Genomic DNA, 12,639 nt, shown 5'->3' with positions numbered 1-12,639 from the left:
TGTTTGTACTTAGAATAGAATAGAAAATCATGTATTCAAATAAGCTTACATTAAAGCACTTTTGAATAGTCATAACATTTTTTTTAATCTACCGCACATTCGGAATGCTGTCTCATCACAAGAAGAACAAGCAAGAAACTTGTGTGTTGCTTTTTTAAATAATTTATTCTTACTTACAATTTAAGTTTAATTCAATGAAATAATAAAATAGAAAAAACATTCAATATACAACAACTGGTTAAACAATTAATAAGAGAAAATAAGTCATAGTGATTAGTGCAGACCAGTCCACACAAGCAGCACCCGTTCACGAGTATGACGGATGAGCAAGCCACCATTGCGCTCGACCATATTTTAGAGAGCCCAAAGACCCGGCCCACCACGCCGCCACAAGTCTGGACATTTTAGTAAGCATGACTACTCAAAACACCAGACCACGTCATATTACAATTTTTATTATTTCACATTATATAAGAATGCATTATATAATATTATATAATTGAATCAAAAAAGCAATGAGATAAACAAATTATAATGTTGTATGCTAATAAACTAATTATTTACTTGATATGTTGTCGTCTATGAACTCGTCTATCCTGTAGGTAATAGGCTTTCTTACATAAAAATTGTTTAATATAAGATTTGAATTGCCTCTCTGTCAGATATAGTGCAGATTCTGGCAGTTTATTATAAAATCTTACGCAATTACCATAGAATGAATACTGTATACTATAGAATGTGTACTGTATTTAGGGGCCGTCAATTAACCACGTGATCTTTTTTTAAGCATTTTTTAACCCTCCCTCCCCCTTGGTGATACGTGGTGAGGTTTAAAACTAACCCCCTCTCCCCCACCCAACATCACGTGTATTTTTAGTACCTACAAAGAATCTAAAAAAATTTTAGAATATCTTTAATAATAAAGTATAATCTTATTTTATTTTAAAATTAAGGACCATGATAAAATGTCTAGTCAGAAAGGTTGCAGATTGTTTTTGATTGGCATAAAATAAATACATGTGATGTCTTACTAGACCCACCCTCCCCCTTGTGATATTTCGTGATTTTTCTCAACAACCCCCCCCCCCCCTCCCACAAGCCTCACGCGATTAATGGATGGCCCCTTATGTATTTCAATAGTGTGCGAGTACCCTGTCCGATTGCTATACAATGCTCCACTTTAAATTGTGTGGGAAAGGGAGATTGCCTAAATTGGTACCTCGTTGCATTCGCCAATGCAACAACTAGTCGTAAAGATCTCGTTTACATACATTCCGGCGACGGCATTAACAGTCTCGGTGGTCTAGCGGTTTACCACACCGGTATACTTCCAACGGTCGCGGGTTCGGGTCCTTGCACGGTGCACCATATAGTCCCAATTTAAGCAGAGCTTGTGTTATGTGAACTAAACAACTGATGTAAATACATTAGAAAACAGATCCAGACTAAAACAAACAATCATACTCATGAATACAAATATTTTCATCGTGCTAGGAATCGAATCCGCGACCATCAAATTAAAGTGGTGTAGCAAACCGCAGTGCTTTACATGTACATAAGCGACCATCTACTTACCATCAAATGCTTCGTTTGCTTGTTTACCATTCACATAACATAAACCAGTTAAAAATCACCTCTTTGAAGTCGGTTCGAAAATGTGGCTATAAATTATTATAATGATTATATAAACAACACTAATTATTACCCGCGAGTTTCATTATTACAGTACATTGTACAATTCAAAATTCCGAAACCTGATTTGAATCTTGCAACTAGGTATGCTTGTTGGGAATTACGTTCCAGTCAGCACAATTGAAGGTTTAGTGTCGTGGGAACTTGTAACATTATATTCATTGTTGTAACAGTCCTGTCAAAATTATTGTATTATGTGGCATTACAGACTAATACCAGCTACATACCTCGACTTACCATATTGTAATTGAGTTTCTTGTCAGTTCTTCTCATTTCGAAATCATTCCGAACCAACCGTAGATTAGGCATATCATAAGAGTCTGTAATAGACCTACACGAATAATTGGGTCTTTTAAGTCAAGAGTGAATAGGTATTATTTGAGCTTGCGTGTAACAGCTTAGACCACATCATCACTTAACATCCGGTGAGATTGCGGTCAAACGCGCTCATATTATGATATAAAAAATAAATAATAAAGAAATTTTGAATTTGAATTATTCCTACGTAAAAGACGGGCAATGCACTTGAAATTCCCCTGGTATTGCAGCTACCTCGACTTTATCGTACCCGTCAGGAAGGAGTTGGCCTTCAGCCGCTCCATAAGTCCTTCCGCTGGTTTGGAGTGCAATCTGCACTATCCCTATCGTTCGGCGAAGCTGTAAAGGCCAGCTGCGGCCAACAGCATTAAATAATTCGTAAAAAAGACGATTTCGCACGAGAGATAATGTATGTCACGAAGGTCATATTACTTTATTATACTATGTATAATACATATTAAAGTAGGAAGAAATTAATTTCCAAAATTATGAAAAATAGTATCAAAATGGTCAGCGTTGTTTAGAAGATTTAATGAACATAGAAAGACGGAATTTAGTCAGTCGCATCGTCCGTTTATCAATTTCTAAACAATGTTTTAGGTGCAGTTGCAAAATATAGTTTTCGTTTCTCAGTTATACTTAAAAAAAATTGTCTATGTATGTAAAACATTTATATATATATATATATATATATGTAATGCTTATTATTAAATTTGGTAGAGTCTCAAAAAAAATCGACTGAAAAACTCTAAATCTCTTAATTAAAAACACGTCTAAATTAACGATAATATTTCAATTTAAAAAACCAAATCATAGCAATATTTATATATATTTTATGAGATAAATCTTTAAAAAAAGAAAAAGAAATTCTCTATACAAAATCAATTTATAAACGACGGAGTTGTAGGTCATATATATATGTATATGTATTAAAAATTTACTTCCTTCTTCAAAGTCGTTAAATAATATAATTCTATATGAACCAATAAAATGTACTCTGTAGTAATACATATAGTGAGTACCGCGTCCTTGTAACAATTATACAAGGCTGCTCGACTCGTCATATATTATACTTATACATCGCCACTGGCAGGCGATTGGCAAGAACTCTTCTCGTTCTGCCGTTACGCAAACTTTTTTCGCCAACTTACTAACTAATTGGATGCATTAAACTTAATTTTGTTTACTTGGTCATTAGCATTAAAAACGTGGTAACTGTTTCTATTTATGTAACTTTACAACCAGTATCTTTCCTACACCTAGACGTTTCGGTCTTCTGGTATACATATTTTAAGAAAGGTGTTACACATTTGAATGGTTATAAGAGCAGACGAAGGCCAAAAAAGAGATGGATGGACTGTGCGAAAGATGAGATGGTAAGAAAGGGAGTAAATAACGAGATGACTGCAAACAGGGATGAATGGAAGAGAAAAACATATAACGTCAACCTAAAAATAAATCCTATAAATGGGATAAGGAAGAAGCAGATGATGAAGACTGGTCTTAAGTCCGCCATTTTTCTATACCTACATGTTTTGTTACAAAGGATAAGACTGGTCTTCTGGTTTTAAGTCAGCCATACATTGCTTTATAAACTTAACCCTAAAACCCCCATTGACTGTAATAACTATCTCATTGTTTTTAAATAAAATATTAGTTAATTAGATCTTTTTTAATTAGAGTTTACTTTATTTAGCACGTCCTCAAGTTCTCTTGTTATGTATTGTGGATCTCTACATGTTTTAGAAAATAAGGGACAAAAACAAATTTATGTTACTAAATATGGGACATCCCGTAAAAAACCGTACCATTAGTAACTCTACTCATGAACACGCATTAACATATTATGGGAATTGAATCGACGATCGTCGAAAATTGAGGCTGTGTTCTAAATCGCGAGATCGTTAGGACTTAAAAATTACATAAGAGACGATTCACCGCGGTCATGTTACGACCTTGACATTGTAGAGTTACTTAGTAGCTCTTTAATTTAAGCTATATTTTTTTAAATAGCCTAATTTATATCGTATTTTTGGAAAAGCGTCTTTCATAATTTTCGTAACTTGATCAGGTCCGTCTTTCTAGCAAAATAGTATAAATCGTCACATTCGTTAGACTGTGGTTCACCATTTGGTCCAAAAAAACCTGATATACTTTGAATTTTTTGTATTTTTTTTAATTTGGCAATGTTGCTTGCAATGTACCAAGTCAGGTCAACCTCCACGCATTCTTTCCTTGAAGCCATCGTGGCAAATTTATCAACATATTAATCCTTTTCTATACTAACTGCATTCTAAAAAAAACAAATGAATCTTTAACGAGTTTCTAATGAGTCTTAGAAGTCCTACATGAATCTCTGTTTGCCCAATGGTTGACTGGGAGAAAATGCCTCAAGGTGTTAAGTCCGCCATGCGCACCTTTATTTATGTGTTTGTGTATTAAAGTTTTAATAAATGAATAAATTTGTTTGTTTGTCTTCAACACTACTAAAATTTCAATCCTTTCTGGCTCTACAATGTTATATTTACTATGTGTTTTATGTAGATCTCTCGTATGTACTCTTAATTAAGTTTTGTTCTTTCGCCACAGTTTCGTCATTCGTTCCGTACCAGCAAAGCATATCTTCCATTATTATCTCAGCGGGATTTCGTTATACGCTAATTTCATGTAATATACGTAGATACGTATATACCTATTATTTTATTCATGTTTTTTTTTTGTAAACTGTTAATTTATTTTATTTATTTATTTATTTAATTTTAATTCGGATTACATCCATATTGTGTTAGTAAAAACTTATAAAACTATGTTAGTAACTTATAATATACATATACGTAGATATATTTAAATCATATATCTGTGTCCACGTCCAGAAGCACTGGGTCCACAATGCAACGTTATCCAGTGCCTCTGGACGTGGAACGTTAATCATAGTTCAATTAATTTATCTAAAAGTATACATTTTTACTTGAATAGTAATTAAATTTATTTATTATATGATATTTTATGTTACCTTAAAATACAATATTGCCACGTTGTATTTTTTATATATATGTAATATTATATATACATACTAGATCTGCCGGCAAACGTTTTTTTTTTTCAATATAAATTAATATCGCTAAAATTGGGGTTTGATCGTAGTAGGTGAATATGTAGGGCAGAAAATTATTCTTTAATACCGAATCATTAAAAAAATATATATAGAACATTTTATTGGGGTGGACTACCCTTATAATTTACGGATGTAAAAATATATAAGAACTTATTTTCAGACATACACAGTATACATATAAAATTTCATCAAGAGTTCAGTAATTCAAGATGCAACTATATAAATTATATCGCTATTGAAAAATAAGGGTTGATTTTAGAATGTGAAAGTTTAGGATACATATAGAAAAACTATATATATATATATATATATTTATTAATGCCAAATCATAAAAGAAATAACAATATGCAAAATAAATATACAATATTTTATTGGGGTGGGACACCCTTATAACTTATACGAGCATAAAAAACAACCTATTTTCACAACTACCAAAAAAAAACTTTATAAAATATCATTAAAATCTGTTCAGTACTTTAGTATTGCATCGCGGACAAACAACGTGACCAGAATTTTGATGCTTCATACCTTAGCGTTTGATTTTTATCAATTATCTAATTATTTTAAACTTATGAAGTAGCAGTTACTAAGTTATTTACACGCATATCTTTCTAATACTCGTATAATTGACTATTAGATTATCTATTATAAAGGAAACGGCGCTTTAAACGTTTATGTTTCATTCCGTTTCTATTGCAAAACGTACAGGAATTAAGTTTTACGATCACTCGATTGCATTTGACCGTGAAGTTAGTTAAATATCACTATTATTTGTATGACATTGGAACCTTTCGAGTTATTCAAGAACGTGGAAACAAATTGTAACATAATGGACCTTTGTTGGAAAGGACAAGATAATTTGTGAATATATATATATGATTTATATAATAGCTAGCTATGCCCACGGTTTCGGTCGCAAGAAATTTGTAGCCAAAAGCGCAAAAACTAGTGAACAGATTTTGACTAAACTTTACAATAATATAGCTTATACATCAAAGTAACACATATTATTCTCATGTATAAGCTATATTACTGTAAAGTTTCGTCAAAATACGTTCAGTATTTTTTGCGTGAAAGAGTAACAAACATCCATACTCCCAAACTTTCGTTTATAATATTAGTAGGATTCTTTACTACTAATTTCAATTTTTTTACAACTGGGTACATAATTATATTTACTCCGACACGCGTTATGACGGCCTCGATGGTCTAACGGTTTCACACCGTCTTACTTCCTATGGTCGCGGGTTCGATTTCTTGCATGGCACGAATATTTGTATTCATGAGTATGATTGTTTGTATCGGCCTGGGTGTTTTCTTTTTATGATATGTATGTATTTACAAAACATATATATGTATAAGTTATCTAGTATCCATAACACAAGTTTTGGCTAGCTTAACTTGGGACTAGAGGGTGCTGTGTGAATTATCCTGAGATCTTCATTGAGTTTTATGTAATATATTTATTTATACTACAATAATATTATCGAGACATTAAGTATGTGACGTTGTAGGAGATAATCTTTAGATCTACTGAACAAACTTGTAAATTCTTTTACTATTAGAAAACCAAGTTATTTGTTAGTATCATAGGCTATATAACATTACGCTAAAATCAGTAGGAGCTCCTGCAATGCAAAATATCTCAAAAATGGGAAAATGTAACACAGGCAAAGTTACACGGGTCAGCTAGTAACGTAGGTATATAATATAGTGTACTGAATAATAAAGTATGAAGCTTTCAGCAATAAGGCCGCCTTATTGTGATTATGCATGTGTTCTTTAAAATATTTTTTTATGGTTTTTCTTACTGTATGTTAATGGTAAATTCTATGGGGGATATCGTGGACAGGAAGAGAACTCCACAATTTGATGGCACTACACACGTAAGAGTCTGCGAATCTGTGCGCGCTTAATGTTAGGTATTGTTGCATTATAGCTACCACTATTTCATTTTTTACGACTGCAACTGTGAGAGCCGCATCAGACAATGACATGTATTGTAAACAATACAAATACAGTGTGAATACAACGTGTAATGGATTTAACTTAATTCCTTATAGGTGCAGCCGAATTAGATAATGCATTATTGATAGAGATTGATAGAGCGTCGTAGCATAGTCGGTACTGTTACAACGTACGGCGAAAAGCTGTGATTCCAAATCTGACTAACACTAAATAAAAATAAAAATCCTGGACAATTAACATAGCTTAGTCTAGTCCCATGGTAAGCAGACCTTGTGTATATGTAATACGTGCTGTGATATATTCATTAAAAAAAAACGGTAATATCATAATATCTGACATATATTTTGTTTTGGACTACTTTAATGCTGTTGTCCGCTGCTGGCCTTTACAGCTTCACAGGACGATAAAGAACGAGTGCAGATGGCACTCCAAACCCGCGGAAGGACTTATGAGGAGCGGCTAAAAGCCAACTCCTGCCTGACAGATACGACTTTAGTCTGAGAACATCGCTAGGGGTTCAAATTAGTTTCGATTCTCGTTTGAATTGAACGAGGGATAGACACATATTTAGGTGTAGTTGAAGGTTATATATGTTTAATATTTTTCAATGTAAATGACTACTATGTAATTAATTATTTGTCTATACTTTGTTAACATATTGCAAAGAACCTAGTTTTCATAGTGTGTTTCAATTATCTTATAGTCCATTAATCATTGTTTAGTATTCATTAATCAACAGTAAGTGTCAAACATACCGTGAGACCCACAAAATGTATATTACTAGGTGAGCCTGCAATTTTGTCCGCGTGGAATAATGACCTTCTAAGACTCTGCCAAGAGTGAACGACAAAAGAAGACACTGTTGGCAGAGTGGTCGTGGCTTCTATGATGGTATCTCTTCGTTGTGGTTATTGGCTACAGAACTTCTCACAATTTGCATAAGACACATACGTACAAAAAGCTTTTAATGAGCTTTAATAAAAAAATATTATTCTAGCTTCAAAACTTACGAATTTCTAGACAAGCTTTCATCCCCTACAAAATTTTTACAAACTTTGAATGCTGTATTTATATTTAATCAACAGCCTAAAAAATAAGTTTCAAGCTTCTAGATTTAAACGTCATTTTTACTACTTACTTATATTTCCATCCAACCATTCAACTCCCCGTACAACCCTTTTTCCTTTCTTTGTATTTAATCAGCAGCCTAAAAAAGTAAGTTTCTAGCTTCTAGATTTAAAAATGTCGATATCTCCATGCAACTTTTCACCTCCCCTTTCAACCCCATATAGCTCTTTTACGCATTACAAGGTACCCTATACCTTTCTTAGGGTCTAAACTATCTGTGTACCAAATTTAATTCAAATCGGTTCAGTTGTTTTGGCGCAAAAGCGCGATGAACAGAGTTAATTCCATATCTCCACATTCCCAGCACATCACAGCTTGAGTACATCTTTCTTATTTAACCTTCTGACAGCAAACAAAAACGATGTGGTGATATATTAAATTTTCGTAACACATGGCGCCATTTTCTACTCATTTATACATAAATCTTACATCCTCTATTGACAGATTCTTACCTACACCTAAGTATATGTTATAATGCATAAATTGTTTGCTCTTGACCAGCAAACAAAGATTATGTGAAATGATACTTCACATTTTCGCAACATAATCCGGCAGGTGTCGCCACTGTTTTTAAAATGGCGACCATACAACGTAAATTACTAGTCTGCTCTGTTATATACTTACTCATTTTGTAATACGTTAATGTTCGTAGCTTGGTATTTCTATAAGGATTGTTGTACACTGTAATGCGTATGCTATGCTATAAGATAGATGCTAAATAATGTATATTATTTTGGCATGTCACATATTTACAAAAATTACGTGTCACGTTGTTTTTCCGCGTCCTACACTACTGAACCGATTGCAAATTTGATTTGCACATTGTGTGCAATTTGATCCAACTTGAAAGATAGTATAGCTTGCATCTCAATTTATAGTCGCAATATTATTTTATTGCAAATTATTTGTCTATTATTAGCTATAACAACGCGTGGCCGGGTCTGCTAGTAAAATATGTAAGTAAACCTGTTGAATTAGTGCTGAATTCCAAATTTGTATTGACAATCCTAAAACTATAATAAATATTGAAGAAAATTAGGCAAGTTTCTTACTTATTCATCTTGATTGAATCTGTAATTCTAAATTGACGCAAAAGGAATAAATAAATAAAAAAAAGAAGTGACTACGAGGAATGGATGAATATTACTGTTTAATAAAAATAACTACTCCAAAGCTTATATTAAATTTATTTTAATAATGGGTTTTTTTTTCTATTTAACTTGTCTGAAATTATATGTTGTTTTAGCACAGAGATTTGTGTAAAATATTAATTTATATTCATGTATATATTTGAAGCTAAGTATATTTTGACTTAAACAAGTAATTAAAGCAAATATGTAATATATTATTAAAGTACGTCATTTAGTGTGGCACAGCCCTGAAACGACGTAATGTTTTTAAATATTTATGTAAATTTGTTGGCTTCCTAAAATGCAATACATTTGTCATTTTTTAATATTCAAGGTTCCACCATCGCCAAAAAGTAAAAAACAGAGTAAAAGTAAATTTCCATATCAGTTGCATAATAAAATGCATTCATTACACCTTATAGATACATCTTGCATGACGTTGAGAAACGTTGCGTTCTAAATATTTATTTGTTTGCAGTATTAACTATTGCAGTAAGGTGTTTGTTTAGTATAGAGATATTGCTAATCGAAAGTTCTAGAATAAATTAATTCGTAATTTAAAAACTGAGACGTAAAATAATAACATATTTCAAAACGTAATTATGGAATACTCAATGCTTATTAAACGATGTTTTTGTCCGAGAATGCTGTTTTAATGAGTATAGTGATTACTATTAAGGCTTGTATTTCGAAAGACAAAGATCTCAGAGATGTGGATTGTCATAAGAAAAGGTACGTCAAGTTTCGTCATGCAGAGTACCGGCGACTACTTATCCGTACTATGCAAATGTAGGTCATATAATTTTGCGTTTCGCAAATAAATAACTAGCTGTGATCGCTAATATATCATTAGGTACTAGACCAATAATTATTACGAAACAATAAAAATACATTGTTTTAAATTAATTGGCTGAGCCATTTTTTATTTTATTTTACATCAGTTCGTATAAAAATACTCGCTTCCAAAAATTAAAAGTAACACAAAAATAAATGGAACACAGGGTTTAGTTCATAAAAATAACAGGTACATCAACTCAAACGTAACATTCACCGATCTTGTACAAGCTAAAATAAAAAGAATCACAACAAAAAAAAGACTATTCTGAGAGTATTATATCAGTGCATATCGTTCGCGGGTCGTAGAATACGGAGATCCAGGGATCTGGTGATGAACCACTATCCGCTCTGATGAGGTATTCCACGGCCCTCGTTCGTTTTATGTGCTAAGCTTATATTTATATATCACATTCAGACGTCTGCTCCCTGCAGCCTTAGTAGCTACCATGATGACCATACTCGTAGTCATGACCATGACCGATTACAACTGGGACGGGGACCTTGACGGGGTAAGGCACGTGTTTCTCGACGGGCACGGCTACTGGCCTGTCGATGTGCACGGGGTAAGGCCTGTCGTAGGGCACTTTGACGGGGTAAGGCACATGCTTCTCCACTGGTACTGGGATGTGCTTCTCGACTGGGTACGGGGCGGGTACTGGCACCTTGACGGGGTAGGGCACTGGTTTCTCAATGTGCACTGGCACTGGGCGGTCGACGGGGACCTTCACGGGGTAGGGGACGGGCTTCTCAACTGGATAAGGCACTGGTTTCTCGACTGGGTAAGGCACGGGCTTGGGAATGTGTACGGGGTAAGGCCTGTCAACGGGAACCTTGACGGGAACATGTACTTCCTTGACCACTGGGTAGGGAGCGGGTACATGGACTGGCACCTTGACTGGGTAAGGGATCTTCTTCTCTACTGGGTAAGGAGCTGGCACTGGGACTTTGACGGGCACTGGTACGTGTTTCTCAACGGGGTAAGGTTGTGGTACGTACACTTTAACGGGGACGGGCCTGTCGACGGGTACATGGACGGGGTAAGGCACCTTCTTTTCAACTGGGTAGGGTTGGGGAACGTGGACAGGTATTTTAACAATCTCCTTGACTGGGTAAGGCACATGCTTAACGACAGGGTAGGGTTGGGGTACTGGTACCTTGACGGGGTAGGGGATTGTCTTCTCTACTGGGACGGGAATGTGTTTCTCAACTGGGTAAGGGACGGGGACTTTCTTGACAAGAGTAACGGTCTTGTGTACTTCATGTCCACCATAACCTCCATAGCCACTGATCCCTTCGCTTAATCCACCGCCGAATCCACCCTCTAAACCGCCATGTCCATAGCCCAAGCCGATGTCGAACAATCCTCTTTTCTCGTGCTTCTTGTCATCGGATGCCGCCTCTTTGTTATCGGTCACTGCCACTTCCTTTTCTGCTTTCTTGGCTTCTTCCGCATGGGAGAAGGCCAAGAGAGCCACCAGACTGGCGGCTACGAGCTGTAACAAACACAAATATTGTTAAAACTTATAACTGATATACGCATAAGTTTAATTTAAAGGTCTGGACAAATAATATTAATAATTATTCTGGTACAAGTTACTACTATAGATGGAAAATAGATGCCTATGATGGATATCAGAGTGTACAAGAGACTTGTAACGGCTAATTAAAAACTACAAAAAGGCTTTGCGCCTTTAATGAGTGGTCAAGTTAATTTGCCTGCACCGTGACACACAAAGCGCGTACGCAATGTTTCCGTATTGCGTAAAACTTAATAAAGTGGGGCAAGGGAATATGCGAAATCCAGGTAATTGCACGTTTTCCAAGCACTCGGCACTGTCACTTGAAAATACCACTATCACCATTAGACTTGTATATTGTGAGTGAACACACCATGGATCTCATGATGCTGCACTGGTAGGTTGCACTGAAGTCAGCGAAGTCCTGAATGCGAATGATGCGTGTTGTTCGTAGCTTCGCTATATATATGCAGTATGAGCGGCCGAGCGAAGAAAAAATGGCCGCTCGGTAGGACTATGTTATACTTTCGCTTTTGGAGTACAGCGTAAACCAAAATGCTCCTTATCTGTCTCATTTGGATATCGATAAGATTTCAATAACGTTAATTGCTTTCTATATCATTACATTATTGCAATTTGTATTCTGAATTAATTATGACGTGACAAAATAATCTTAAAATTAATATTTTAATCTGTTAAATGATAACACACTTAATTTATTAGGACTTAAAAATATACCATAAATTGTTTAATAATATTTATTACGCAATATATTAATAACATTTATAATTTTGAATTAAAATAAATATTTCATATTTTCTTTAAAGTATTTATTAGTATATTTAATAACATTATGTGTCAAAGTACATTTAAAGTTAAAAACTATTATTTTACCGTTCAATGTTAAAGTAATTTAGTCTCTACATTCTACTTA

General features: G+C 34.4%; 1 protein-coding gene across 1 annotated transcript; it reads right to left on the bottom strand.

Moving 5' to 3' along the window:
* Positions 1-10,245: 10,245 nt before the first annotated feature.
* On the bottom strand, positions 10,246-12,150 carry LOC131850495 (uncharacterized). Its single transcript, XM_059200729.1, has 2 exons — positions 12,079-12,150; positions 10,246-11,681 (listed from the first exon to the last, which is right to left on the bottom strand). The coding sequence occupies exons 1-2, from the start codon at positions 12,088-12,090 to the stop codon at positions 10,623-10,625; spliced, it is 1,071 nt and encodes a 356-aa protein (XP_059056712.1). The 5' UTR covers positions 12,091-12,150; the 3' UTR covers positions 10,246-10,622.
* Between the last annotated feature and the right edge of the window lie 489 nt (positions 12,151-12,639).

This window comes from Achroia grisella, unplaced genomic scaffold, assembly GCF_030625045.1.
Source record: "Achroia grisella isolate CSIRO2021 unplaced genomic scaffold, CSIRO_AGI_Agris_v1 utg770, whole genome shotgun sequence".
NCBI lineage: Eukaryota > Metazoa > Arthropoda > Insecta > Lepidoptera > Pyralidae > Achroia > Achroia grisella.
Note: the sequence above shows the minus strand (reverse complement) of the source record. Positions and strands in the feature narration are given on the sequence as shown.